General features: G+C 60.1%; 2 protein-coding genes across 4 annotated transcripts in view; one reads left to right on the top strand and one right to left on the bottom strand.

The window, feature by feature from the left end:
- The window catches only part of LOC117649291 (protein PAT1 homolog 1-like), a 5341-nt gene extending 3815 nt beyond the window's left edge, over positions 1-1526 (top strand). For all 3 annotated transcript variants that reach the window (XM_034391907.1, XM_034391906.1, XM_034391905.1), the window contains one exon: positions 45-1526. In XM_034391907.1, coding sequence (XP_034247798.1) covers positions 45-389 — 345 coding nt within the window. In that variant the 3' untranslated portion in view covers positions 390-1526. The remainder of the gene's footprint in view (positions 1-44) is intronic.
- Positions 1412-24859, bottom strand: LOC117649571 (protein unc-80 homolog). The gene is given in 59 exon segments (XM_034392459.1): positions 1412-2872; positions 3973-4089; positions 4316-4544; positions 4970-5179; positions 5477-5610; positions 5686-5802; positions 5951-6076; positions 6403-6568; positions 6644-6828; positions 6901-7119; positions 7198-7324; positions 7452-7595; positions 7668-7784; positions 7855-8058; positions 8152-8479; positions 8558-8703; positions 8785-9003; positions 9087-9512; positions 9599-9903; positions 9984-10124; positions 10205-10586; positions 10657-10691; positions 10694-10822; positions 10885-11089; positions 13358-13565; positions 13638-14048; positions 14119-14282; positions 14432-14760; positions 14830-14958; positions 15034-15174; positions 15733-16038; positions 16121-16256; positions 16329-16574; positions 16652-16842; positions 16914-17406; positions 17498-17612; positions 17689-17837; positions 17916-18103; positions 18407-18645; positions 18722-18825; positions 18928-19083; positions 19165-19498; positions 19693-19722; positions 20297-20433; positions 20514-20719; positions 20812-21035; positions 21123-21276; positions 21364-21455; positions 21531-21655; positions 21729-21794; positions 21879-21962; positions 22245-22507; positions 22797-23025; positions 23110-23275; positions 23356-23549; positions 23733-23781; positions 23869-23962; positions 24137-24182; positions 24533-24859. Coding segments are annotated over 57 exon segments (10803 nt in total). The 5' UTR covers positions 23955-23962; positions 24137-24182; positions 24533-24859; the 3' UTR covers positions 1412-2624.

Raw genomic sequence — 24859 nt, 5'->3', positions numbered from 1 at the left:
TCTGTTCTTTATGGAGTGTCATAACACCCTCTTGTTGTTTCCAGTTTGGTGTCTTAGCTTTAGGAGCAATTCTGACTGCTTCTGAAAAGCACTTGTCCAAAATGGATGACGAACATAAAAATCTCTGGGGAGAATTTATATCATCTGTAGCTGTAGTTGCTGAAACAGCTCGTGTGGCCGATGACAACTCTGCTCAGCGAGCTTCCCCTATTGCTCCTGAAACTTTGCAGAGACATATTGATGCTTGTGATGTAGCTGTTGCAAGTAAATATGGGGCTTTTTTAAAACGCTTGTTCTTAAGTGACACTCTTAAGACTGATACTGTGAAAGCACCAGAGAAGACAATTAGAAGAGCTAATGATTCAACAATTCCCTCAATACTTAATTAAAAATGAACGCCAATCACTTTTATAAATGAACTACAAATTTCCTCTGTGAATTATCTTAATTTCCTTGTTAATTGAAATCATATTTGTGAAATCTGTTTTATCAAGGCGTTAAATGTTGTTACACATGCAGGATGTTCTTATGTACTGGTGTTGAACTTTTTCTTTCTGTTTTTTGGATTACCTCAGATGGTGTCTAGTTGGGGCAAATTTATTGTTAATTTTGGACAACCTTTCTATCTCCTCATCTTTTATATTGATTGTTAAAAATATATTCATTACAGAGTATTACCAACCTTTAATAAATTGTATGACAGCCTATCTTCACATGTTAACCAGAATTTCTCTTTCAGCTTTGTTTGAAAATAGATTTGTGAAAAATAATTATGTAAATCTCTGGATAGCAAGGCTAACAGTTCTATTGACTGGCAAATATCAAACTGCATTGAAATGTATTTTCTTATTTATTCTTGGATCTGCATAGTTGTTTCATTTTATTGTAAACAGCTGTCTGTGCATTCTTGGAGGATTATTTTTTACGTAAACTATGTAGTTTTGTTCCTTTTTTGATTGTTGTTCATTCCAGCCAATGTCAGGATACAAACAAACAATATGCAATTAATGATGATGATGTTTATCAACATACAGTATGTGGTGACATGTTTACCAGAAAGACCTGGTACTCTCATCTCCTTAATACATGTCTTTTCTTGTTACCTTTTTGAGCTCTAGAGAAGATTATAACTGAACATTTTATTTTATGAACCTGGTTCTTCTGATGCAGTAGAGGTTTTTTCTGCATTTTACAACCTGCTCATAGTATTCAGTCATTCAGTCTCTTTGTATTGTATTAAAAATGTGACTTGACTTGTGATTCTTTTTCAATAGAAATGATTTATTTTATGTTTCCCTTGGTCTGCTATAGTAGAATTTTGATGCACTGACTGCATTTTAAGTTATCTTGCTGCTGTACACATAATTTGTGTGTAAAAGAAGTATGTTTCCTTTCCCTTATTTTTGTGTCAGTGGGTTACATTTTTTTCTTTCTTCCCTTATTTTTCTCTCAGGTCGGAAAATAAGGTGCCATAATGTGATGGTCAATTGTAGAAAAATTATAATAAAACAATTTAATAGCATAAATCATTGTAAGAGTTTTTCTTTCTCCTGGAACTGTTTATGATGTTTGAACTGACTTTTTACTGCCACATGGTTTTGGGAGCTCCAGGACTTCAAGAGCAAAGGCTTTGTTTTCTTTCTTTGGTCTTACAAAGAAAAATTGAAGCATTGAGTTAAATGAAAAACTTTGTATCTTGTAATAAAGGCAATAACCATGACTTATCAGCTGTTTGTCATAAACAGAAGAATTTTGTAAACTTTTATATTTACTTGGAAAACAGGTTGCAGTATTTATTGTTTAACTGTTAGCCCTGTTTTTGGGTACGATGAACTCATTTGTAAGGCTTTTGCAATTTCTATTCATGTTTAATAAATATATAATTCAACATAGCAACAACTTTTTTTTATATATAAAAGTAATCCAAATCCAAACATAACAGTTAAACATCTAGAACCAGTACAGACTTAAGAAATCCAAATAGTAGTTTCTTATTCTGTCCTGAAGGTATCACAGGACATAATCTATGTTACCATTTAACATTACAGGAAATGTGCAGAAATTAACATTTGCCTAGTTTGATATTTTGCTCAGTGCTCAGTATCTTGATGGCCCTTTGTTTGAAAGGCATAGGCATTCTCTTCCAATGAAGTTTTTTTCTTGAATGCAAATGCCAGTGACAAAATGGCTGTAATAGTCATCATACCTCATTGGTATTCTGCACGTCTTATTTCTCATTCAGTTTCTGCAACTTCGCTCATCACTGTTGTGATAGCAAGTTCTCAAAATGTTACTAAATGGGACACAATTTTATTTTATAGTCAACATCTAGGAAATGCGAATGGGAATATCACATGAACACAGGAATGACACTTCCCACGGCTACCCCTACTTCCTAAAGCTAGGACTACCAACGCGGCGACGCAGCGAGGCAGCGCGGGCTGAGGCGTGGCGTGAGGAGCGGTGAGGAGTCGGGCATCTGGCCATAGCGGCCATGGGCCATGGCCTGGCCGCACCCCAGTCGCGCTGCTGCACCAGGGCTGCACCAGGGCTGCACCAGGGCTGGCCAGTTGAACAAGGAAAGAGAGGAACAGGGACGGGCTAGGCTCGGCTACGCTGCGCCCTTAGATGAGGGTGTCCTCGTCCTGCCGGTCGAAGCTCTCGAGCAGCGAGTGCTGGCTGTGGCTCTGGCTCTGGCTGTGCCCCAGCAGGGCCGTCGTCTCGCCGTCCGCCGTCCCCGTGGTCGTGCTGGAGTGCTCGGGGGACTGCTCCGCCGAGCTGGGGTCGCCCGCCACTGTGGTGCTGCTGGTGGACAAGTTGGCCATCGCCGTGCCCACCTGCATGAGGCCACCGCCGCGCAGCATGGCGCTGTCTGCAACCAGAAACGCGCCGTGAGTCGCGGCGTCGCGGCGTCGCGGCAAGGAGGCCCAAGCGCCGCAGGCGAGGCCGCAGGCTCTTCCGATCCGCGGCTTCGTCGCCGCCTCTCTCGCACTCACGGGGCGTCCCGTGTGGGGTGCGAGAGAGGCAGCGCGACGGAACCACTCTTTGGAATGGCTCGGCCGGGGAAGGCCCAAGTGAGATCGCTAGACAAGTGCACACCGAGACGCTTCCGCCTCTGCCAGTCAACCAACTAAACCCGTCTGTGCAGTTGCAGTCCGTGCTATTGGCCAACGAGGCCCGGCCGCCCGGCCTAACACCTGCGGAAACTGCGGGCTCTCCGCCCGCTGAGTGCGGGATAGGCAGCACGCAACGCGGCCGCGCGGCTTGACTTGCGCATGGCGGCCTTTGTTGGACTCCAAAAGCCCCATATGCACGGTTCAGAACCAACTGATTGCTAAATACCTCTTTCATTTACAATTCTGCTCTCATTCGGTGACAAAGTGACCTAAGGAATTCGGTGGTTGTGTCATACATCATCATTGCGGCGGGGGTTGAATCTTAAGCTTGTGCAAAAACAGCGAGGTGTGTCCAGTGTACAGTGTGTACACTAAAACTAGTGTAGTTCTCGCCGTGTGGTGCTGAAAACAGACTATGTTACTTGATCGCTCCGTGAGCAGTGAGAAACAACGTCTAAAAAACAACGTGATCTTTGATTATTTTCTGTAGTGCTGGCGGTTTTCCAAACCGCTCTAACGGCTAGTATTACTTCTTCGTTCTGCTCCTCGCGCGGAGCCAAAGGGAGGTGAGGGAGACGCGAGTGCCGACAAAACTCATTACAGTCGCAATTTCAAAACCAAAACAGATTTTAGGGGCCTGTGTCCCGCCAACGGAAAAATGACCGGGTAATGGAGTAACGTGAATTTTGTGTCCAAATACACGATACTCATTCTGCGTTGCCCAACGTCCATTTCCGTTGACGCCTAGACCCTTAAAAGGGGTGCGTTGTCAATATACGGAGGGGGTGCCAGGATGAGAGGGGGGGGGGCTGTTGCCTAAAACAAACAAAACCAAAAAACTTGGGCCAGACGGTACCACGCCGGATGATGGTGGCCCGGATGGCGGTGGAGTGGCCGCGCAGCTTGCGTTTCCACCGCCGACTGATAATGCCCAACAGGGACAGCGACGACGAGGACGACGAGGTGGAGCCGGCTGTGCGGTTCACAACACAAACACGTCCATGACACGTCCATGACAAGCGGCAAAACGGGCGCAAAAAACAGCCAGAAAAACCATGCGCGGGGCATGTAGGGGCCCGAAAACAGATTACGCTTTCGGATTGAAAATTAAAACAAAATAATCATCATTTTTAAAAAGGGTCAGCGCTCTCTTTTCTCAGCGGCACAATTAACGCAAGGCTACGCTACGCTACCCGTACCGTCCGGCGGGCTGTCCATGGCCATCATGAGCAGGCTGCAGTTCTCCCGGTAGCCCGAAGTGCTGGAGGTGACGGACATGGCGCTGTCCTCGTCGTACGACAGGTCGCTGGGGCCGCACGAACCCCGCGGGCCGAGCCGCCCCAGCATGGGCACGCTGGTGCCGCCCGAGCCCGACGAGGACGTGTGGCCGTGGCTGCCGTGGCTGCCGTGCCCGGGCGCCAGGGTGGGCTGCAGAGGCGGCGGCAGCGTGCAGCTGAAGCTGCTGTCCTCGTCGCTGCGCGGCTCGGACAGGCTGGGCGGCGTGGCTGCGGGGGCACCGTCAACGAGTCAGTACACGATCGCTGGATGGCTGCCTGCAAGGCTTGGTGCCGCTACTCACTGTAAGGCCGGGCGAGCGGCGCGCCGTGCTGCCCCGACGGCAGGGTGGGCAGCACCGGCGGGCACGATGAGAGGGGTGGCGCCGAGGCGGGCGGGGGCGACGCGGCGGGCGACAGGCCGCTCGGCGGCGACGCCAGGGACAGGCTGGCCAGGGCGATGCGGGGGCTGCGCTGCTCGCCGATGCTGCCCAGCCGCGTCATCCGGGGCTGCGGCGCCGCCATGCGGTCCGCCCCGGCGCCCCCGGGCTGCGGGGGCGGCGGCAGGTGCGACAGCGCCAGCGTGGAGTGGTGGCGCGCGCGCCCCAGCCCGCCCAGGCCCGTCTCCGACTCCAGGGTCAGCTCGGCCATCTCGGTGGGGCGGCGCGTCGTGGAGCGCGCCGACATGACCCTCGTCAGCTTGAGCAGCTCCGACTCGGAGCCCAGCTCCTTCCGCGGCAGCGAGAGCGCCGAGTCCGCCGACAGCTGCTTCTGGGGGTCTCCCTTGGCCTGGCACAACGCTACACTCAGACAAGCCGAGCAACACACGCCGTCGGCGCTGCACAGTGGGCCAGAAGACCGGTAGAGGTGGCCAAAATTCTAGACGCGTTTTGAGCTCCAGAGTCGAACCGAACGAGTGACCCCACCAATGGATTGCTCTCCGAACGAGGAATCCATAGGTAGGGTCACACGTTTGGTTCGTGTCTTGTTGAGCCACTCTGGAGCTCAAAACGCGGGTATGTAGAGGTTTGGCCGCCTCCACCGGTCTTCTGGCCCACTGTGCGGCGTCCCCGCCGGCGTACTCACGTCTGGCCGGTTCTTGCGGCTCTTGCGCAGCCGGAACGTCTTCCTGCTCTGCGCCTTGGACCGCTGCAGCCGCGGCCGGTTGGCCATCTCGCTCGAGTCGTCGTCGCCGGGGCTGGTGGGGCTGAGCGGCTCGCCTGCAAGCCCACACACAACACCATGAGCCGCGGCGCCGCGGACGGAAACACGAGCGTTTCGTTCGTTGTGGTTACCCGGCGCGGCACTCTTGGTCGGCGTCTCCTCCTTGGTGTGGTGGGCCTGCACTGCCTGCACGTGCGGCTGGGCGTGGGCCGGACCCTTGTTGCTGCTGGCCACGCTGCAGATCGACTCTACGGAACCAACATGCACGTTAAACACACACAGGAATGGCGGCGGGGCGGCGCGAAGCCTCGCCCCGACCACGCATTGCTGGCGGTGAGACATGGCACGGGTGGGGCGGTGAGTGAGAGAGAGAGAGACAGAGAGAGAGGTGCGTACCGCGGTGCACGTTGCGCTGGTGGTCGAACTGGTGGGAGGCGCCGGTGAGCAGGTCAATGATGGAGGGCCGGTGGTGCCTAACGTGCGTCGTCTCCATTGCAATGTGCCGGTCCATGACTTGCTCGTCTGCAAAGTGCCAAAGTGCACAGGCGAGGGTCAAGCAAAGTTACTTTCTCGGTGCGACAGTGATTAGAAGGGCGGCTCGTATCAGCACGGCTGGTGTTCGGTTTCCGACACGCGCTCCGGTCTCAGAGGTGATGCAGTTTCCACTGGTACGTGCTGGGGATGATCAGAACCACAGCGCTGGCCAGTGCGGCCCACTACAGGACGTGGTCTGGACGTGGTGCGCATGCGCCGAGGGCTACGAAGTACGAAGGCTCGTTTCGTCTTTTGAGAACGCAGAGCGATACGTGACACGACAAGCAAAGCTTTGGGGTGTACAGTGTACTGACCGTAGCGCCTGTCCTCCAGCTCCTCCTTGAGCTCCTTGATCTCGTGGGCCAGCTCCATGAGCAGCGTGCTGCGCGACTTGGGCAGCGGCAGGCTGAAGCCGCGGAGCTTCTCCCGGATCACGAACATGGAGTGCCTCTCGGCGTCGGAGCTCGGCGGCTGCGACAACTGCAACAGGGTTGGATGAGCCGTCCAGTAGCCTGCCTCCGCCTGCCTCCGCCCTCCACTGGATTCCTCGCTCACCTTCTGGCCGATGAACGGCAGCAACAGCACGAACAGCGGCGTGCGCTGCGTCACCACGAAGTCCAGGAAGTTCCAGAACACGCTGCCGGCCTCCTTGTGGCGCACCTGGTCGCGGAGCACCCTCGCCATGCGCGGCCAGTCCGGCGACAGCTCGCGCTCGAAGCACACCATCAGGATCTTGAGGGCTGCGGGGTCCAACACGTTACAGTGAGCATTCCCGTGAGGTAACACCGCGGGCGGCCTGGCCAACCACTCACCGAGAAACGACACCTGGTAGAGGCTCTTGGGGACCTTGGCGGCGGCCTGCTTCTTGGAGTCCGTGTGGCTGCCGCCCGTCAGGCTGCCCGTGCGCATCTCGGACACGGTCTTGAGCGTCTGCGCAGTCACGGGGGCCGTCTTGCTGGCGGGCGGGCTCATGGCGTTGAGGACCACGGTCAGGATGAAGCTGATGTCGCCCTGCCGCAGCGGCGCCACGTCTGGTGACAGAGAGAGAGTCAGCGTGGCCGTGCGCGGCGCGGACGCGGACGGGGCGCCCAGATCGGACTGTGACTCACCCTTCCTGCCGCTGCCGACGCGGATGCACAGCGGAATCAGCACGTTCATCAGCATCACCTCGGTCTTGTCCGGCGTGGCGAAGGTGGAGTTGCCGCTGCACACGTTGTTCTCCAGCGACGCCGTCTCCTGCGGCAACAGCGAGCCTCGTTTAGCGCCTGCGCGGTAGGCAGCCGCCGGCAGCCAGCGCAGCCGTGCGTGCGCGGTGCCTACCCGCCAGGCGCTCCCCGCCACACTGCCGCACTGCCGTACTCACCCCGATGACGACGATCTGCAGCGCGATGAGGCGCACCACCATGGAGCAGAACTGCGGCGGCGGCACCTTGTTGAGCAGCGCCGTGGTGGACTGCGAGAACGTCTCCAGCATGCCCAGCGGCTGGGGCTCGCCGACGATCAGGCTCTGTGGGGAGGAGGGCGAATTGGCAACCCGGACAGTCTCGAGTGGAACAGCGCAAGGTCGACCGCGGCTTACCTGGCAGGTGTTGATGAGCGCCTTGAGGTTGGCCATGTGCACGATGAACTTGTAGCGGAACATGGCTTCGTACACGCCGCGCAGCAGGCCGGCCGCCGCCTCCCAGTCCGTGAGACGCTGTGGGCACACGCTTTCGCTTGAACCACTCCTAGCACACCTCCCCTCCCTCCCAAAGTGTTCCACTTACCCGTATGGAGGCCTTCTTGTGGATCTTGGAGAACGTCTTGTCCAGGCGCCGCACCAGCTGGATGAGCGCGGGCCGCATGGCCTCGTTGGCCCAGTCCGCGTAGGGCAGCACCTCCGTCATGTAGCGCTGCAACCCTTTGCAGCACATGGTGTCCGGGTCGTAGGGGGACACCTTGAGCAGGCTGTGCGCCACCTCGGACAGCCGCTGCGGCAACAACAACAACAGTGAGACACGTTTCTCGCGGGCAGGGCAAACCGCGCGCAGTGACAAAAAGCATAGCAAGGAGGAGGCACTCACGACGTGCGCGCGGATGTCGAGCAGCTCGACGGTCTTGCCGTCGCCGCCGGGCTTCTTGTTGATCTCGGCGAGGCGCGCGGTGCACTTGGTGAGGAACTCGGCCACCATGTAGAGCAGGATGTCGCGCGGCCGGCGGTACTCGTTGCGCAGCACCTCGGAGTCCTCCATGTCCCGGTCGTAGTTCATCTTGCTCTTGTTGTGGTCGCTGATGTACTTGGAGTGCGAGTCGTCCTCGTACTCCCCCGCCGGCGAGTACGGGCCGCGGCTGTAGTTCCGCTGGCTGGAGCCCTTGTGCTCGGGGCTCGACTTCTGCGGCCCCGTGTAGTGCCTGCGGCCGGAGGCAGACAGTTCAAGCGCCATTGTTTCGGCACCCCGCTGCCACCACACTGTACAGCACTCTACTCACTTGGCGAGAGCCTCGCAGTTGTTGACCATGGTCTTGATGGCCACGGCGAGCTGGTTGATGATCTCCTTCTCGGTCTTACCGTCCTTGTTGTACGTGGGCAGCTGGATCTGCTGCAGGTAGCACGGCAGGATGGCGTTCAAGATGATCTGCAACGTGACGCAGGGTTGGCAAGGGCAGTCCAGGGTTCAAACCCCGCCACTTTTCAAGTTTCTAGTTTCGCTCCTCACCAGCATCTGGCGTCCCCGCAGCGAGTCGGCGGCGTAGGCCACCACCATGACGCACAGCGAGATGCAGTCCAGCACGTTCACCATCTCGTCCTCGTCGTGGTAGCAGAAGTCGATGGGCTTCAGGGGCTTCTCCTCGTGCACCAGCTCGGCGATGTTGAGGGGGTCGGGCGACGGCGTCTCCAGACTCAGCAGCAGGTTGAACAGGTCGCTCGCTCGCACCTGCCGAGAGCAACAGTCGTCATCTACCGCCGACCGGAAAGCGGAATGCAGGGCATTGCACGGGTGCGGGTCAAGGGCCTTACCTTGTGCGCGTCGCCGTACTGGCCGCACTCGTCCGTGTCCAGGATGGCGGACACGCTGCCGAACATCTGCAGGATGAAGGGCTTGCGGTTCATCAGGTAGAACTGCTTGACGGTGTACTCGACGGTGCGCGTGACCAGCGTGTTGGTCTGGTGGCTCGAGTAGAGCTGCAGCAGCGTGGGGATCACCATGAGGTACCCGTTGGAACAGAAGATGTTGCGGAAGTTGTAGGCGGCGTTGATGTACGTGGCCATGACGTAGCGCAGGATGCACGCGTCCTCCGAGTGCAGGATCACGGCCCCGTTGAGCACGTTGAGCAGCAGGTGGATGTCGCCGGAGTACGCGAAGTTGCCCGCCATGGCCTCGAACATGCGCGCGATCAGCCGCACCCACATGAACTTGTGCAGCACGTCGAGCCCCAGCAGCTCCTGCGGACAAAGAGGGAAGGGGTGTTCCAGAAGGCAGTCTCCTTGGCGTGGGGCGCGAGGGTCGCCGAGGTCTCAGCCTCACTCACCTTGCCGATCTCGCCGCCCTTGTAGAGGTCCAGGTCGGCCTCCAGGGCCTTCCTGGGGAAGGACGGCAGCTTCATGAGCTCCTCGTGCAGGAAGACGACGCGCTGCACCACCATGTCCACGTTCTTGAGGATGGCCCACGTGAGCAGCACCTTGCCGATCTCCACGAACTTGTGCATCAGCTCCTGCTGCTGCAGCGCCGAGAAGGCCTCGTCGGGCTTCATGTGCACCAGCTCCAGCTGCGGGTACTGCGACCGCTTGAAGAAGTAGAAGTCCCTCACGTACGAGGACGGGTTGTGGATCTGATCTGGAGGGCGTGGGAAAGGAAAGCAGCATTAGGTTCTGGTGCAACTACTACTTTCTTTCTCTCGCCGTCCTTTCACTTACGAGTCTTGTGGTCTACGAGAAAGAATTCCTTGTGCCTGTTCTCTTCGATGCCGAAGAAGTCCAGAGACTCTCTTAGGATCTGGCAGAACTGGGTGTCCTCCTGCACGGGGAACTGCGACGGAATACCGCCAGAGTCCGGATCTGAAAAAGAGAGCCCACTCGGTGTTGCGTTTCTCACCCTTTTCAGCGACCGCCACGGCCGAGGCGGCCCAGCTGCTCACCTTGCGGGCCGTGCACGACGATCTTCTTGGCGGAGGGCACGTTGGCGGTGAGCAGGATGGACGCGTCGCACTGCTCCTTGCGCAGGATCTGCTTGAGGTCCTTGAACATGATGCCGTGCACGCTGTGCACCACCATCCAGAGGATTGACAGCGCCGTGCCGATGAGGCGCTGCCCGTCCTCCTGGGGCGAGCGCACGTAGAACATGACGTAGCCGATGATGTAGTTGTAGAGCGCGAAGGCGGCCTGCTGCGGCAGCTTGGGGATGAAGCGGATCAGGTGGCGCAGCAGCTTGAACATCTCGTCCTGGCGGTCGCGGGTCAGCCGCTCCAGGACGTAGCGCAGGAACAGGGCGCTGTCCTCCACCAGGCAGTTCCAGATGGTCTGCGGGAGGCGGGTGTCGCGTTAGGGAAAACAGGCCAGAGGGGGCTGTAAGGCACCGAGCGGCACGTACCTGGTAGGCGATCTCGTACACGGCGTTGCCGTCCGGGCGACCGCGGCGTCGTCCAGCAGGCTGATGATCTGCACCACGGCGGAGCAGAGGCAGGACGGGAACAGCGAGTGCGCCGAGTGGATGAGGTGGCTCGTGTTGCGCGCCTGCAGCTGGTCCGGCTCGTCGTCTGCGACAAGAAGAGCAACGTGGAGCGGGCCGCCTCGCGTCCTGCAGAGGGGCAACTAGAACGCTGCGCCACGCTACCTGCGTCCTCGTGGTCCTCGACGGCGTGGTACAGGCTGGGCTCGTACGCCGCCTGCACCGTCACGGGGATGGTGGTGATGAGGAAGTTCTCGCGCTCCTCGCGCCGCTTGTTCTCCTGGGCCTGCAGCGCCAGCTTCACCAGCTCCGTCTGCTGCTTCTTGCGGGTCTTGGTCCCGGACACCAGCACGCGCTGCAACAAGGACGCGGTCAGGGCGACCCGGCGCGCCGGACAAGGGTGGCTCCCCCCACTCGTCACAAAACTATTTCAACGTAGTGCCAACTACAGACAAAAATAATCCAGCAGGGGGTACCACTGATTTTTTTGGCTTCAAAAAACAAATTTTGCGAATGGAGAAAAATATTGGCGAGAAGTGAGTCATGATTAGTGGTTGACGTGATGGTGTGTATTTGTTGCAAAGAAAGCGCGGGTGGAGGTTTGTCCCTACAGACGCAGTGGCCCTGTCCGACAAGGTCCCGCCCTCACACCGTGCTAACGTACTAGCATAGCAGAAACACAGGGAAAAGAAAAATGCAGTCAGACAACACAGAGCTACGTGGAAGAGGGTGGAGGGTCGCGGCGGCGGCGCGGTCCGCCGGCAGTGGAAAGATTAGAAGAGGACCGCACAGCGCGGTCGCTATGAAGAGGAGGGGCAACACACAGACAGTTCCGACAGACCTAAATCACAAAAACAAAACAAAAACAAAGAGCGGTAGTCACGAAAAAAACAAACAAATCCGACGATATCCACAAGGACATCGACTACAGAAGAATCCCATAATCTCCGAGGTAGCCCCGATGTTCGAGAGCTGAGCGACGGAGCGCGCGCCTGTGGGGCGGGGAGGAAGGGTGGTCCAGGACCACAGCCCCATAGCCCCGCGGCTCGCGGCGCGACTAGGCCGGCAAGACCAGCCAGGCCAGCCAGACCAGCCAGGACAGCTTGGCCAGCCAGGACAGCCACGAGAAGAAAACAACAAAATGAAAAAGCACCCGCTCGGCAATGAGTCATGAGTCATGTTCGAGGAGCTCTCACAAAAACGAAAACAAAAAGTGGTACTCTTTGGCTAACACGGCATGCGCGCAACACGGCTACGGCGACCTGTGTCGTCTTGGCACGTTTACATTATGGAAGGCGTTGGCAAGGCGTGTCGTGACGCAAGGCGCAGAGTGATGTTGCCCTACAGGGTCCGCACGGCCACCGTGCCTGCTCTACGCCCCGGAGGAGGTCACGTCCCTGGACGACGTACGCCGTACGACGTGCAGGTGCTACCCGTGGCCTGCCCGGGGCGGCCCGCGGCCGGGCTGCCAGTCGACGGGACACTACGGGTGGTGCGGACCCAAAGCGTCGTGTCACCCCGTAGCCGCCACCCTGGGGAGCCTTCGTTAGCCAGCCGTTGGGGTGCTGGGGTGCAAAGTGCTTGTGGGTCGGGTACGCCCGTTCAAAGACTCCTTTAAAAATCGGCTGGAAATTTAGCGAAAAAGTTTAAGAAAAAATTATTTTATTTTTCATTTATTTAATCAGACGAGTGGTTCGTCTCGGTTTTTTAAGATGTCTTTGAGCGCGGTTTGGGCGCCGAACGGCGCCGAAGCAGGGTGTGAGTCGCGGTGCGGAGAGCAAGGGCGACCGTCGGACATGGGGTGAGGCCGGCCAGAGGCCCGCCGTGGCAGAGGCCCGGCCCTGCCAGAGGCCCGGCCGGTGGAGGCTACGGGGAAGATGGAGGAGGTTGAAATGATAGACAACCAAATAGCAACGAAGTAAACACACAATATTTAAGAAACGAGAGCACATAAAACACCAAGGAGGGAAAGCATAACTGAAGGGGCCCGATCCGGGTCCTTACCTCCCGGGCTCCGGAGAAGCCCCGGAGCCGGGTCGCCATGGGTAGACTCATGCCTCCCAGTCCGAGGCCGTGGCCGTGGCGAGAGGACCCTGGGCCGCCATCGGAGGCCCGGACCTGGACGCCGAGACACCGCTCGCCCAGACGGCGGCGGACCTGCTGGACACCCTAGAGTACCAAGCCCTCGTCAGCTACGAACATTCGCCCGCGCCAACCTCGCGCCTTCGTTCTCGTGAACCACAAAGTTCACGGCACTCTTGAAGTGAAGGCTCCTGTATTTACACCAACTATTGTGCAGTCCCAGTCAGTGTGCTTACAAACGTCTTGGCCGCCCGTCCTAGCCCCCCGCCCTGGCCAAACGATCTTGGCTGGACTCTTGAAGTGTACCTCCGTCTGTAAAGGATCCAGCTGTCGGGTAGTGAACGAACAGTTCTACTTATAGTGTTCGTGACATTTCGGAATGCCGTCACACCGCATTTTCTCGAAATGCAAGAGGGTAATCTCAAGACACTTTGAGTATTGGTGGTGTAATTTAAGTGCCTAAGGAAACGGGTCAACCCGATCGCTAGTTGTGAGACGATGAAAAATAGGAATGCGAGTGGGGCTGCGAGGAGTCACTCACGTGGCTCTCCTGGCTGATGGTGACCTCCTCCACCTTGGAGGTGACTTGCGGCGCCCAGGGCGGGTCCACCACGGGCAGCGACTCGATGCCGATCTTGGGGGAGGGCAGGGTGAACTCGATGCCGGGCGGCGGCACCTTGAACGTCACCTGCGCGCCCTCCTCCATGCGCGGCCACACCTGGTAGCGCAGCTTCCACAGCACCTGGAACCTGGGGGGCGTGGCGGTGAGCGACGCGTCCTTGCGAAAAGTGCACTCGCTGCGACAGCAGGCCGGCACCTACCTGAGGATGGACTTGATGCGCACGGCGGGGTCCTGGTGGTGGAGGCCGTGCCGCATGATCTCGGACGCCGGGCCGGGCGCCTTGACGGCCGCCAGGATGAAGAGGGACGAGGCCGTGGCGGCCACCTCCTGGTTGTGCTCAAGCAGAAGCTCCCAGGACACGGGCAGGATCTCGATGAACTGGTCCTCCGTCATGACGACGGCGCCCTTGACGAGCGTGGCTAGCGGCGCGTGGAACACGTCCCGCACCTGGTTCTTGAGGTACTTGAGTATCGGTGGCACGTCCTTGGTCTTCTCCTCGCCGGCGTTGGCCTTGGGCGTCGCGGCCGCGCCGTCCAGGTCCAGGTCGGCGAGGTCGCGGTTCGAGTCCCGCGTGGAGCGGCCCGCCTGCGAGCCGTCCGCGTCGCGGATCCTGGAACGGGGGACCTGGGTTCGAATCTCGGCCGGCGTGGCACTGCACTGCGAGGGGGAGGGGCGCTTACTTGTCGCGCTTGTTGTCGCTCTCCTTCCTCCGGATGGGCGAGGCCGTGGCGCTGGCCTGGTCGGACACCTTGCGGCCGCGGCCTCGGCCCTCCTTCTTGCCGTCCGCCTGCTTGTCGGCCTCGGACTCGGGCGTGGACATGAGGCCGAACTCCTCGCCGTACACCTGCAAGGCCAAAGGGACAAAGCGCCGTCAGGTCTGGAAGCATGCTGGAAGCCCCTGCGAGGTAGGCCAGCTCGCCGCGCTGCCGGCACGCGTGCGTTGCGGGACTGCCTACGCCTGGATGTGCGGCGCTCGCGGGCCAAGGTACTCACCTTCCTGACGGACTTGACGAGGCGCGAGCAGGCTCGCATGTGGCGCCGGTAGCAGAACGGGTGGCAGAAGGACTGGTGCGAGCAGAAGAAGTTGAACGAGTTGGACATCTGCACGACCACCTTGAGCCAGGGCAGGTGCGAGTGCGTGTCGTCCGTGTCGTTGCTGTCGCTGGGGCTCTCGGGCGGCTGGTCGTCGCTCAGGATGCCGGGCGACTCCTCGCCGCTCACCTCGCCGCCGCCGCCCTGCTCCGACGTGTCGCTGCGGTCCGACAGCGAGCTCACCTTGCGGCGGGACTGGATGGAGTCGGCGCGCCTCACCGAGCTGCCCACTGCGAAAACACCCACTGCACAGTCTGGCACAGTGCACTCGTCTAGCAGGCACCGGCGCCCGTACTTACTGTCGTACTCCAGGATCTCCTTGGCCTCCTTGGTGTGCCTGCGGAGCTTGAGGCTGCGCCGCTTGAAGGACCCCGACGTGGCGTTGGCCGTGGTGCCCCTCCGCAGCAGGTGGGGGCGGCTGGGCCCCGACGACCCGCCGGTCCCCGCGCCGCCCCCGCCCCCCTGGCCGCCCTGGCTCTGGCCCTGGCCCTGGCCGGGCGCGCCGCCCTGCGCGTGGCTGCCGAGACGCCGCTTCTTCTCCTCGACGCCGTCCTCGCCGTGCACCGTCACCGTGGACTTGCTGCTGCCCTCCGAGCCGTTGTCCGGCTCGTGCAGCACGAAGCTGATCTTGCGCTCCGGCTGGCCTGTGGACACGAGGAGGGCGCCGCGCGGTCACTCGGTGGTTCAAACTCGAAATCACTTCGGCCAACGCCAGAGAGCAATGCCTACGTGCGCGTGCAGTATTGAATACAGATATTGAACAGAAACGTGAATAGACATAAAGGGTAAGTGAAGTGGACACGACTTTTAAATGTCGTGTCAGTCGGATGAGGGGATAAAGATAAAGTAATGTACTCTGAACATTTAAAAAAAGCCTCGAAGAAGCACATTTTGAAATGGCTGTCTTGGCAATGACGAAGCCAACTGATCCACCTCAATATTTAACGTGTTTACCGCTACTCTACACTGTTATCCCCGTCTCCTCCCCCGGTTGCATTGCAGCTTCCCTAGACACACGCATGCAAAACACTACTGTACCAAAAACGAAAAAAAAAGAAGGGTACCCCGGTCTGTTCCGTCCGCTGCGTCCGCGTGCGCTCCGTGCGGCCCGTGCGCGTGCCCGTGCGCGTGCCCGTGCTGGCCGTGCTGGCCGTGCTGGCCGTGAGGGTGCGGCTGGCCGGCGGACTGGCCGGCGGACTCACCGGCTGCCTGGTCGCACGTGCCGGCTATGGACTGCAGGCTCTGGGCCGAGGCCTGCGAGTGGCCCATGCTGGACAGCGCCATGCTCCAGCGCCGGTTGGCGTTGGACTGGCCCACGCCGGCCACGCCGCCCAGCCCGGTGTACACGCGCTCCCACGGCGGCGGCCGCTCGCCGCGCTGCGACGCCCTCGACGCCTTGGGCAGCGTCTGGAACGTCTCCCTCATGAAGGCCGTGATCTCCAGCAGCAGCATGCACGCCACCAGGCGCAGCGCCATGGGGCTCTCCAGCCCGTACAGGTTGACGCTCGCTGCGGAGAAGGCAGAGAAGGGCGTCGTCAAGTACCCGGCCAGTCGGTGACGCTTGCCAAGACTCGGCGCCCGCAGCCTTACCCTCGTCCAGGAAGTCCTCCTCCTCGTCCTGCATGAGGATCTCCTTGTGGCGGGACTCCTCCAGCACCATGCCCACCACGGCGGGGTAGTGCTTCTTGTCGTTCAGCATGAGCTCCTCCAGGCGTCCTCCCACGGCCTGCACAGAAGCATTCGTTGGGAACCCCTGCCTTGCGACCCAGTCCAGTCGTACTGCATGCAGTGCACTCACCTCCGCCCACTGGCTGAACATCTTGCCGGCGGCGCGCTGCAGCAGGTGCGTCCTCCGCAGCCCCGTGGGCAGCCCACCCGCCAGCCCGGGGCCGCCGCCCTTGCCGTCGCGCGGCAGCGGCCCGGACGGCCGGAACATGGACAGGTTGTGCTTCATCCAGGCGGGCCACTGGCCCTTGTTGCAGCAGTGCACGAAGTAGCAGCACTCCAGCAGCATGGAGGCGCGCGCCACGACGGGCGCGTGCGGCTGCGGCAAGGAGAGGAAGCGCTCAAGTAACAGCCACGACCGGGAGTGAAGTGCCGGCCGCTGGGGTTGGCGCTTACCAGGTCCAGGATGGCGGCCAGCAGGTGGCTGTCCGGCACCGAGCCCGGCTGGCACGTCTCCAGCATGAAGGACAGCCTGGCCATGCCCATGCGCACCGGCTCGATGGCCACCAGCCTGCGCTCCTTGAAGACGACGAACTCGGACTCCCGACTGTGGTCGCCGAGGTCCACGGAGCTGCGCCGACTCATGTCTGCAAGCAGCACGCACCGTCAGTTGGCATGCTTCCCGACGACCGCCGTCTACTAATGGAGGCCTACTCACAGGAGCCCTGCGTGTCCTCCAGGCTGCCGTCCTTCTTCTTGCCCTTGCCGAAGCCCAGCTTGGTGAACTGGTCCTCGACGCGCTTCCGCGCCTTGAGCAGCACGTTGGTGGCGCGGGGCGGCGGCGGCGCCGCGATGCCGCGACTCAGCGACCGGTGCAGCGACGCCTGCCTCGCCAGCGCACCGAGGCCCTCGCTCTCGCTGCCCGTCACCTCCACGCTCTCCATGGAGTCAGAGCGGCCGTACTCGCGCCGGAACCAGCTCACCAGCCCGCCGATCTTGAAGCGCTCCTTCTCCTGCTTCATGTCCCTGGCCAGCGTGCCGCCCGGCGCCATGCCGAAGCCGCCCATGGCGCACAGCCCCTCCGCGATGCCGCCGATGTTCCTCTCGCTGTGGCGCGGCGTCAGCGTGTGGGGCTTGCGCCGCAGCGGGCCCAGGGGGCTCTGGCTGGCCTTGGCGGGGCCCTCCTCGGACACGTCCGTCTCCAGCAGGCTCTGGCGGGGCAGAGACGGCGACGGTTCAATAAGCGTTTGCCGCATTCGCGCTTCGGCAGTGCTGCCACTGCGGCTGTACGGCTGTACTCACGGCGCAGGTGGACGACGTGCTCCTCTTCTTGAGCAGCATCTTCTTAGACCCCTCGATGACGTAGCACGACCCGGGGCCGAGGTCGGGCTGCTCCAGCTCGGACTGGTTGATGTGCCTGTGGCGAACAAGACCGTTAGCAAAGTACTCATGCCACGCGGCAGGCGGGAAGGCACACCGGAAGGGCGACTGACTTGATGACGCGGGTGGTCTGCGCGGCGGGCTCCCTACGGTTGGGCCGGCTGGCGCAGTCCAGGAGTCCGCTGAGCGCCACGCGTCGGAAGACACCGCCGTGGGCCTCCTTGACGTAGGCCATGAGTCGGCGCACGTCGCAGAACAGCGCCTGCAACAAGGACCACGTTGACGGCCAGGGTCGGCACGGCAGCGAAGGCCGGCAGCGCACGGCGGCGACCCCACTCACGATGTTCTCGGTGGACTTGAGCTCCTTGGCGGACTTGACGAGGCGGGTGACGAGCGCCTTGAACACGGCCGAGACGATGTGGCCCTCCACGCCGCGGCCGCCGCCGCTCAGCCCCGCGCCGAAGTTGGTGGCGTAGCCGCCCTGCGAGGACACGTCCGGGGACTTGCTGCAGCTGCGCTTTTGGTCGGCTGCACAAGAGAGAGCGATTAGCGCGGCACTCGGGCGAGGAGCAGGGCGGGGAGGACGATGGTGGTGCTCAGTGCGCAGAGGGTTCCAACTCGACGCCTGCGGTCTAACCCACCCCAGCAGCTTAGCAGCTAGCGAGTAGCAGTTAATTCAAAGCCTTAGCCAAAGTCAGCTCAACGTTAATTTCAAGAACGGCGATGAGCGGAAACGACTGGAAGCGTAACGTGAACGCGTGAACGCCCCTCGGTGCGTGCGGGGTGCGGGGTGGGGTGGGATGGGGCGCCGGGGCGGCTCTTGCCACGTACTGAGCGGGGACAGGAGCGTACTGGGGTCAACGCAGAATCCCACGTAGGCGTGGAACAGGTCCATCACGTCCTGCAGGGGCTGCAGGCGCACCATCTGCCTGAGGAAGGCGCCGAACTGCCTGGGCGAGGACCGCTGCAGCCGCGCCATGAGGCTCTGGCCCTGCGAGCGCAGGAAGTCGGCCGGCGGCCCGCGCTGGCCCTCTTCGCAGCCGTAGGGGCAGCCCAGGTGCCGCAGCACCCTGAGAAAAGAGTAAGGGTTGCGGTCAAAACGAAACAACGACTCTGGTCTCAACATGAAACTGGTTAGGTCCGCACCTCAGCACGGTGTTGAGCATGAGGCAGTGGGCCGAGTTGAAGCGCTCCGCGCCCCGCTTGTCGCTGCCCTTGCCCGCGGTATCCGGGTCGCTGTTCTGGCTGTCCTGGTCCGGGGCGGGCCCCGGGGCGGTGACCGTCGCCGCCCCGCTCGTCGAGGCCACCGGCGCGGCCGCAGTCCCACCCGGCGGCCCCGCGGACGGCCCCGCCGCCGTGGCAGGACCGTCCTTGGTGGGGGACGTCTCCGTCGGCGGGGGCGGCTTGAGCACGCCGAGGTCCACGAGCAGCTCCAGCAGGTTGAGGATGACCTCGCACACGCGCAGCGTGCAGCACGGCGCCTCCCGCATGGACGCGGCGTGCACGGCCTGCGCCACGAGGACAAGGGCGTCAGAGGGAGGTTCGCTGGGGTTCTCGTCATCCGTCCCGAAGCGGCGCACAGCCCATACCTTGAGCACCACCTGGTAGTCCATGTCGCCCTCCTTGGTGATGTAGCAGGTGGCCCCCTGGGCCTCCTGGTACTCCTCGCCCTGGTACGTGATGTTGGAGTCGGTGAGGCTGCGCGCCAGGCTGGGCTTGCGCTCCGCGCCGTGGCCCTGGCCCTGCAGGCTCAGCAGGTCGCCCTGCGAGCCCACCGAGCCCTGCCAGGACTGCTTGCGCAGGAAGTCCGGCGAGGGCGTGGGCGTGTGCTCCGTCACGGTGATGATGGGGTTGGGGATGGAGTGGGAGTGCGCGCCCGACACCTTCTTCTTGCCGCGCTCCGCCTGCAGCTCGCCCATGTACCTGGGGCCGCCAACACACTCTTGTTCATGTCGCGTCGCGAGGGACTCGTCTAACTAGCCGCGCGTTTTGGCACAGAGGGCGATCGATGCGAGAAACAGTTTACGGTGTTTACTAAATGCTAATTTATTATTTTACAGGTAGAAAGAGTAATAGCCTTCAGGATACAGTACACTACGAGTAGCAATCTCACTTACCCTCCACCATTCATTTCATCAAGCAAACAGCTGTGGCGAAATAAGGAAGAAAGAGAAAGAAGAAAGAAGGATGAGAATCACAGAAAAAGAGGAGAGGGGGAAGAACCGCAAGAAATTTGTACACACAAAACCGTACAGAACAAAGTCACTGGAAAGCGCAATCGCCGAAACACCCCAATAAGAACATAAAAATTTTTACCTTTTACTAGTGGCTTTACCAATTGCAAGGAAGAAAAAGAATAACATAATAATTTGTTTCATATATTGATTTTTTTACGACATTTTGTGTGTTTATGTTGTTGGCAAAGCAAACGATTCCAATATAAGAGTGACAACTAGTACACAACAAGGCGTGCGTAACGTGGCTTGGTGTGATTAAATATCTTAAAATAATATGTACGTGAGTTTTGAACCTTGGTTCCACTTTTGAAGAGTAAAGAAACTGCATCTACGTGTGCAAGAGTGATGAAGCTGCTCTGGGCTATGTTAAATAGGTTCAATTTGATACGGGCCAGACATGGGCCACCTCGTTATTAACTAATTTATGTAGGTTTTCAAAGAATTAAAACGAAATAAATTTGGAGGACCGTTCCGTCTCGCTTACCTGAGACTCGGCATGCTCTTGCCCTTGACGAGGTTGCTGGGCGGTGTCTGCATGGGGCTGGCTTGCGCCGACCCGGGCCGAGAGTCTTCTTCGCCGGCGTCCAGGCTGCTGTGGGAGTCCTTCGGCGCCAAGGAATGCTGGAACAAAATCAGCCAGCGTAAGAAACAACAAAATGTTCTTAGAAAAAGCAAAGCACAACCGTGTTTTTGCGACCTACATGATGGTCGTCAAGAGACTTGGGCGGCTCGTCGCGACCAATCTTCTCCAGGGTCTTCTCTGACTTGGACAGGAGCTTGGTCTCCACGAAGGCGCGCAGATCCGCCATCTTCATCTTCTTCTTCACCTTCTCGCTGGCTCTCCGGAAGTGGAAGAGGCCCGACCCTTCCTCGCCGCCGCTCGACTTCCTCCGGAAAAAAGGGGATTCTGGACACGAAAAAACAACAACAAACTTGATAAGTATGCTGACTAGAAGCAAAAAAACTCCCGGAACCGGGCTTCGTTCCTGTGAAGCTCACCCGTGGTGGAGGACGACGACTCCCCCAGGTAGGCCTTCTCCTTCTCCTTCTCGTCCGGCATGTGGATCGTCTCCTTGGACTCCGAGTCGCCCACCGAGTCCGTGCCGCGCTTCTTCTGCTCGGGGCTCTGGTACAGCGACACCTCGATCTTGGGGATGGGCAGCGAGTTGGAGCGCCGCCGGGGCTGCTGCTCGTGCGCGCGCTCCTCGGCCACGTCGCGCAGGCTGCGGGCAGCGAGGGTCGCCGGGTGGCAGAGAGTTATGTACCGCCGCCCCCACGGCATCAAGGGGAGTGCTTGCAACGCAACGTACCGGTGGTAGAGGAACTGCAGCGCCCAGAAGACGCCCTCCTCCTGCCACTGGGGGATGAAGAGGCAGCGCAGCACGGCGACGTCCAGGAAGGTGGCGGCCGACAAGTCCATGCGCGGCGGGTCGCCCGCCGTGGACGCCGACTGCTGGCTCACGCCTTCGGGGAGGAGGAGCAGAGAACAATAAACGACTTGCGCGCTACAACCTAAATATGCGGTGGGGGGATATTGTGACGGCAACGTACTTGGCGCGGTGGTGAGCTTCGGGGCGCTAGGGACCGGCTTGGGCGGCTTGTGGGGCTCCTCCTTGGCGTCGGGCTTGTCGCGCTCCATGGACCTGAGAAAAGGCAATGCGTTACAGGGGCTGGCGGATTAAGGACACTCGACGCGTTCGGCGGGAAGCTCGAGTTACCCGACGCGCTGGGAGTGCTTGCCGCGGTGCGAGCGAGTCTCCTTGACGATGGTGATCTGGTCCAGGAGGGGAGCGGACGGCTTCGTCGAGGACCTCGACACCCTGAAGATGCTGGCATCCGCGGCCTGGAGCACCATGCACGTGTTATAGCAACTTTCAAAAAAAAATATTTTCTATCTGGAGCCCAAATAAAAATACCTGGAATACTGAAGCGTTTTCTCGGATGTTGTCAGACTCGGGTAGCGATGGCAGTCGGAAGATGACCTGCGTGACCAAAGCAACAAAAAAAAATCAGCCACGATTCGGACTCTGAGAACGAGACCCACTCGCGGCGAGACGCATACGTACCACGTGCTCCTCCTCGGTGCTGGAGCTTTCCTCCGGGATGGTCTCGGGGAACGAGGTCTCCTTCGGCGACGACACCCACTGCACCTGGGGCGAGAAAGGATGGCGTTTTACGGTGGCGTGGCGGAAGGATGGGCTGTTTAGTACGAGCAAGGTGTGTGCTTCAGAGGTTGGGGGGCCAACCTTGACCTCTGCGCCGCGGGGGCGTTCGCTGGGGGCGTGCTGTGAGGGCTTACCGCGCGGGGCGTGCCGCGGGGGCGTTCCGCGAGGGGCGTGCCGCCCCGCCCCGCCGGCCTCCCACGCCAATTAGCGCCCGGCAAAAAGCAACAGCCCACAACTCAACAGGACACGACACGCTCCGGAACTTACCGCCAGTTCGTCTTCCGGTTTGGAGGCCGAGGTCGTCGCCGCGGAGGGCGCCGTGGCGGGCGTGCCGGCGGGCGCAGTGGGTGCGGTGGGCGCGGAGGGCACTGGGGGCGCGGTGGGGGTGACCGCCGCCGAGGAGGGGAGCGGCGAGGTGGCGGCCGACGGGGCGCTGGGGATGGTGTCGAAGAAGCCGACCCCGGACGCCGGGTACGGCGGGCTGGGCTCGGAAGGCTGGCCGAAGATGTCCACATCGCAGGACGATTTACCTGGGAAATCAACATCGTGAGCAGCAAGTCTAGGCCCTCGTCGTCATGCCGAAGTGCGTGTCCGCCGGGGCTTTGGCTTGGGCTTTGGCGTGACGCCCAGTGCGCCGCGCGCTGCTCTCGCGTGCCGCCAACAGTGACATCTCAATGACGCGTTCAGCGGAGACTCATCGATTCGACCCCACCCCAAAGGGCCCAAAGCCTGCTCCCCAGTTTGTTGAACCCGCCCGGAAGGCCACTCTGTTCCCGAGCTGGAGAGCACCCCGCCGCCCCTAATGCACCCCGTACTCACTGCCGAGGAAGACGTTGCCGGCCTGCGCGGCGTCGTGCGCGCTGCTGTGCAGGGCCTGGTCCCACAGCGGCCGCGCCTTGGGCTTGACGAGGGCCTTGAACACGGGGCTGTCGGGGTGGCGGTACTCCCACAGGCCCTGCCACAGGCTGATGCCGCTCTCCAGGCGGCCCGCGTGCAGGTCGGGCTCCTTGATCAGGTGGCACAGCGGCGCGAACAGGTAGATGAACAGCTGCGGGCAGGAAGGGCCGTCAAACACTGCCGCCACAAGAACAACGACAACAACGACAACAACAACAGCCAGGCAGTAGCCTACCGTGACGGTCGGAATGGAGAAGAGGTAGTAGTAGGGGCTGGCGTGGTAGATGCGCTGTTCCTTGTCCGCGTCGGCGCACTCCTCGTTGGCGCTCAGGATGATCCAGTGCAGGATGTACAGCAGCTTGGTCTCCGTGGCCCCCAGGGTCTGGAGGTTCGTGTCCTTCCTACGGGGGACGAATCGTTCTGGTTAAGCGGCGGCCGTCGACTCTGTCCGAGGCGATCCAGTGCACCATGCAGTACGTACCTGTTGTGGAGCAGCGTGGCCGTGCAGTGCATGACGTGCGGGAAGGCGAACTGCACGAAGCGCCATCGCGGGATGGACTTGATGGCCTTGGACACGTCCGGGGTCAGTCCGTTAAGCAGCCCCTGCACCAGCACCCTCTCCAGCACCTTGCAGGCCTCTTTCACTTCATGGTGGCCTGGTGCGTTCTGGCAGAACTGCAAGGAAAGAGAGACGAAAATCATCAGCCTGGTCACCTGACTGACGTCAACGTCAGTGCTGTGTGGCTTCGTGTCTCCGAGCTGAACTCAGGTTCAAGTACAGCTATCGTTTTTCTTTTCATGACAAATGGTATTATTCCACCGAGCGCTAGTGTCTCATTTCCCTTTGCGTTGACTCACCATGCACGCAGCCTCGTGAGCCCTGCCAAGCTTGGGTCGAATGAAGGGGCTGTAAATTGAAATTGGCCACAATCATGAAACGGAAGGGATGTTTAACTTTTCACCTGGACACTCTAGTTGCGTGCCGTCTGCTTACCCGATCTGGGTCCACATAAACGTCTGGATCGGAATGGGCAGCGTCTGGTCGTTGTAGCTGTCCTCCAAGGCCGGCGGGATATCCATGTTTTTGGCTGTCAAAACGCAAAGCAGCCGGTGGAAAAAGGCACGTTGATCCAGTCACAGTCACATACCCCGCCCTCTGACTCAGTGGGTTCCTTCCCAGGAAGTACAATAATGAATCTGCCAGGCAGGACAGACTTCAAAACAGTACGCAAGTACAGTCATTCCAAAAAGACCAAACTTACCCGTGTATTGACACGATTCTCCGGCCGTTCCAAAGTCGGATCGATCCTGTCGAACAACATGCTGATCGTTACACAACGCACACAGTCTGCATCAGCCGAGTGCAAGAGAAGCCTGACAGCGGAACCGAACGCGACACGCTCGCTCGGCACGGGGCCAGCGGGCCGGAGGGGCCGGAGGGCTGGCCGAACAACGTGAGCGGGGCCAGCAGGGCCAGCAGGGCGCCACGTTCACCAGCCATCGAGCACAGCTTCGGCCGAGGTGGGGCGGGCGGCGGGTGGAGGGGTCGGGCGCGCACCACCCCCTGGACCATGGACCATGGGCGCCCCTAACCTCTCCGGCCAGCTTCCCAGCGCCTCACCCCGCCGCGCCCCGCCGCGCCCCGCCTCGCCACTCACCTGCTCGTTCTTGATGGAGATAGTGCATAGTCTCGGTGAACGCTGCCGCAGCACGGCCGACACGACATGGGCCGCGGGGCCGCGCTTCTGACCGTGCTTGGAGGGGCCGTGCCTCGGGCCGGGGGCCGTTCGCGAGTCTTGAGTCCAGGAAGCGGTCCCGGGGTCGGCGTTGTCGGCGTTGGCGGGGTCGGCGGGGTCGGCCCCGGAGGCAGGGGTTGCCGGCACACTGTGGCGTGCCAGGGCAGGGCCACGGGCCACAGGGCCAGGCCGCGGGGGCCCAGGGCGGGGAGGCACGGAGTCAGCCTCGCGCGGGCGCTGTGGCTAGCG

The sequence above is a fragment of the Thrips palmi genome, unplaced genomic scaffold (genome assembly GCF_012932325.1).
Source record: "Thrips palmi isolate BJ-2018 unplaced genomic scaffold, TpBJ-2018v1 HiC_scaffold_4, whole genome shotgun sequence".
NCBI classification, from domain to species: Eukaryota; Metazoa; Arthropoda; class Insecta; order Thysanoptera; family Thripidae; genus Thrips; species Thrips palmi.
This window is presented reverse-complemented; position numbering and strand designations above follow the sequence as displayed.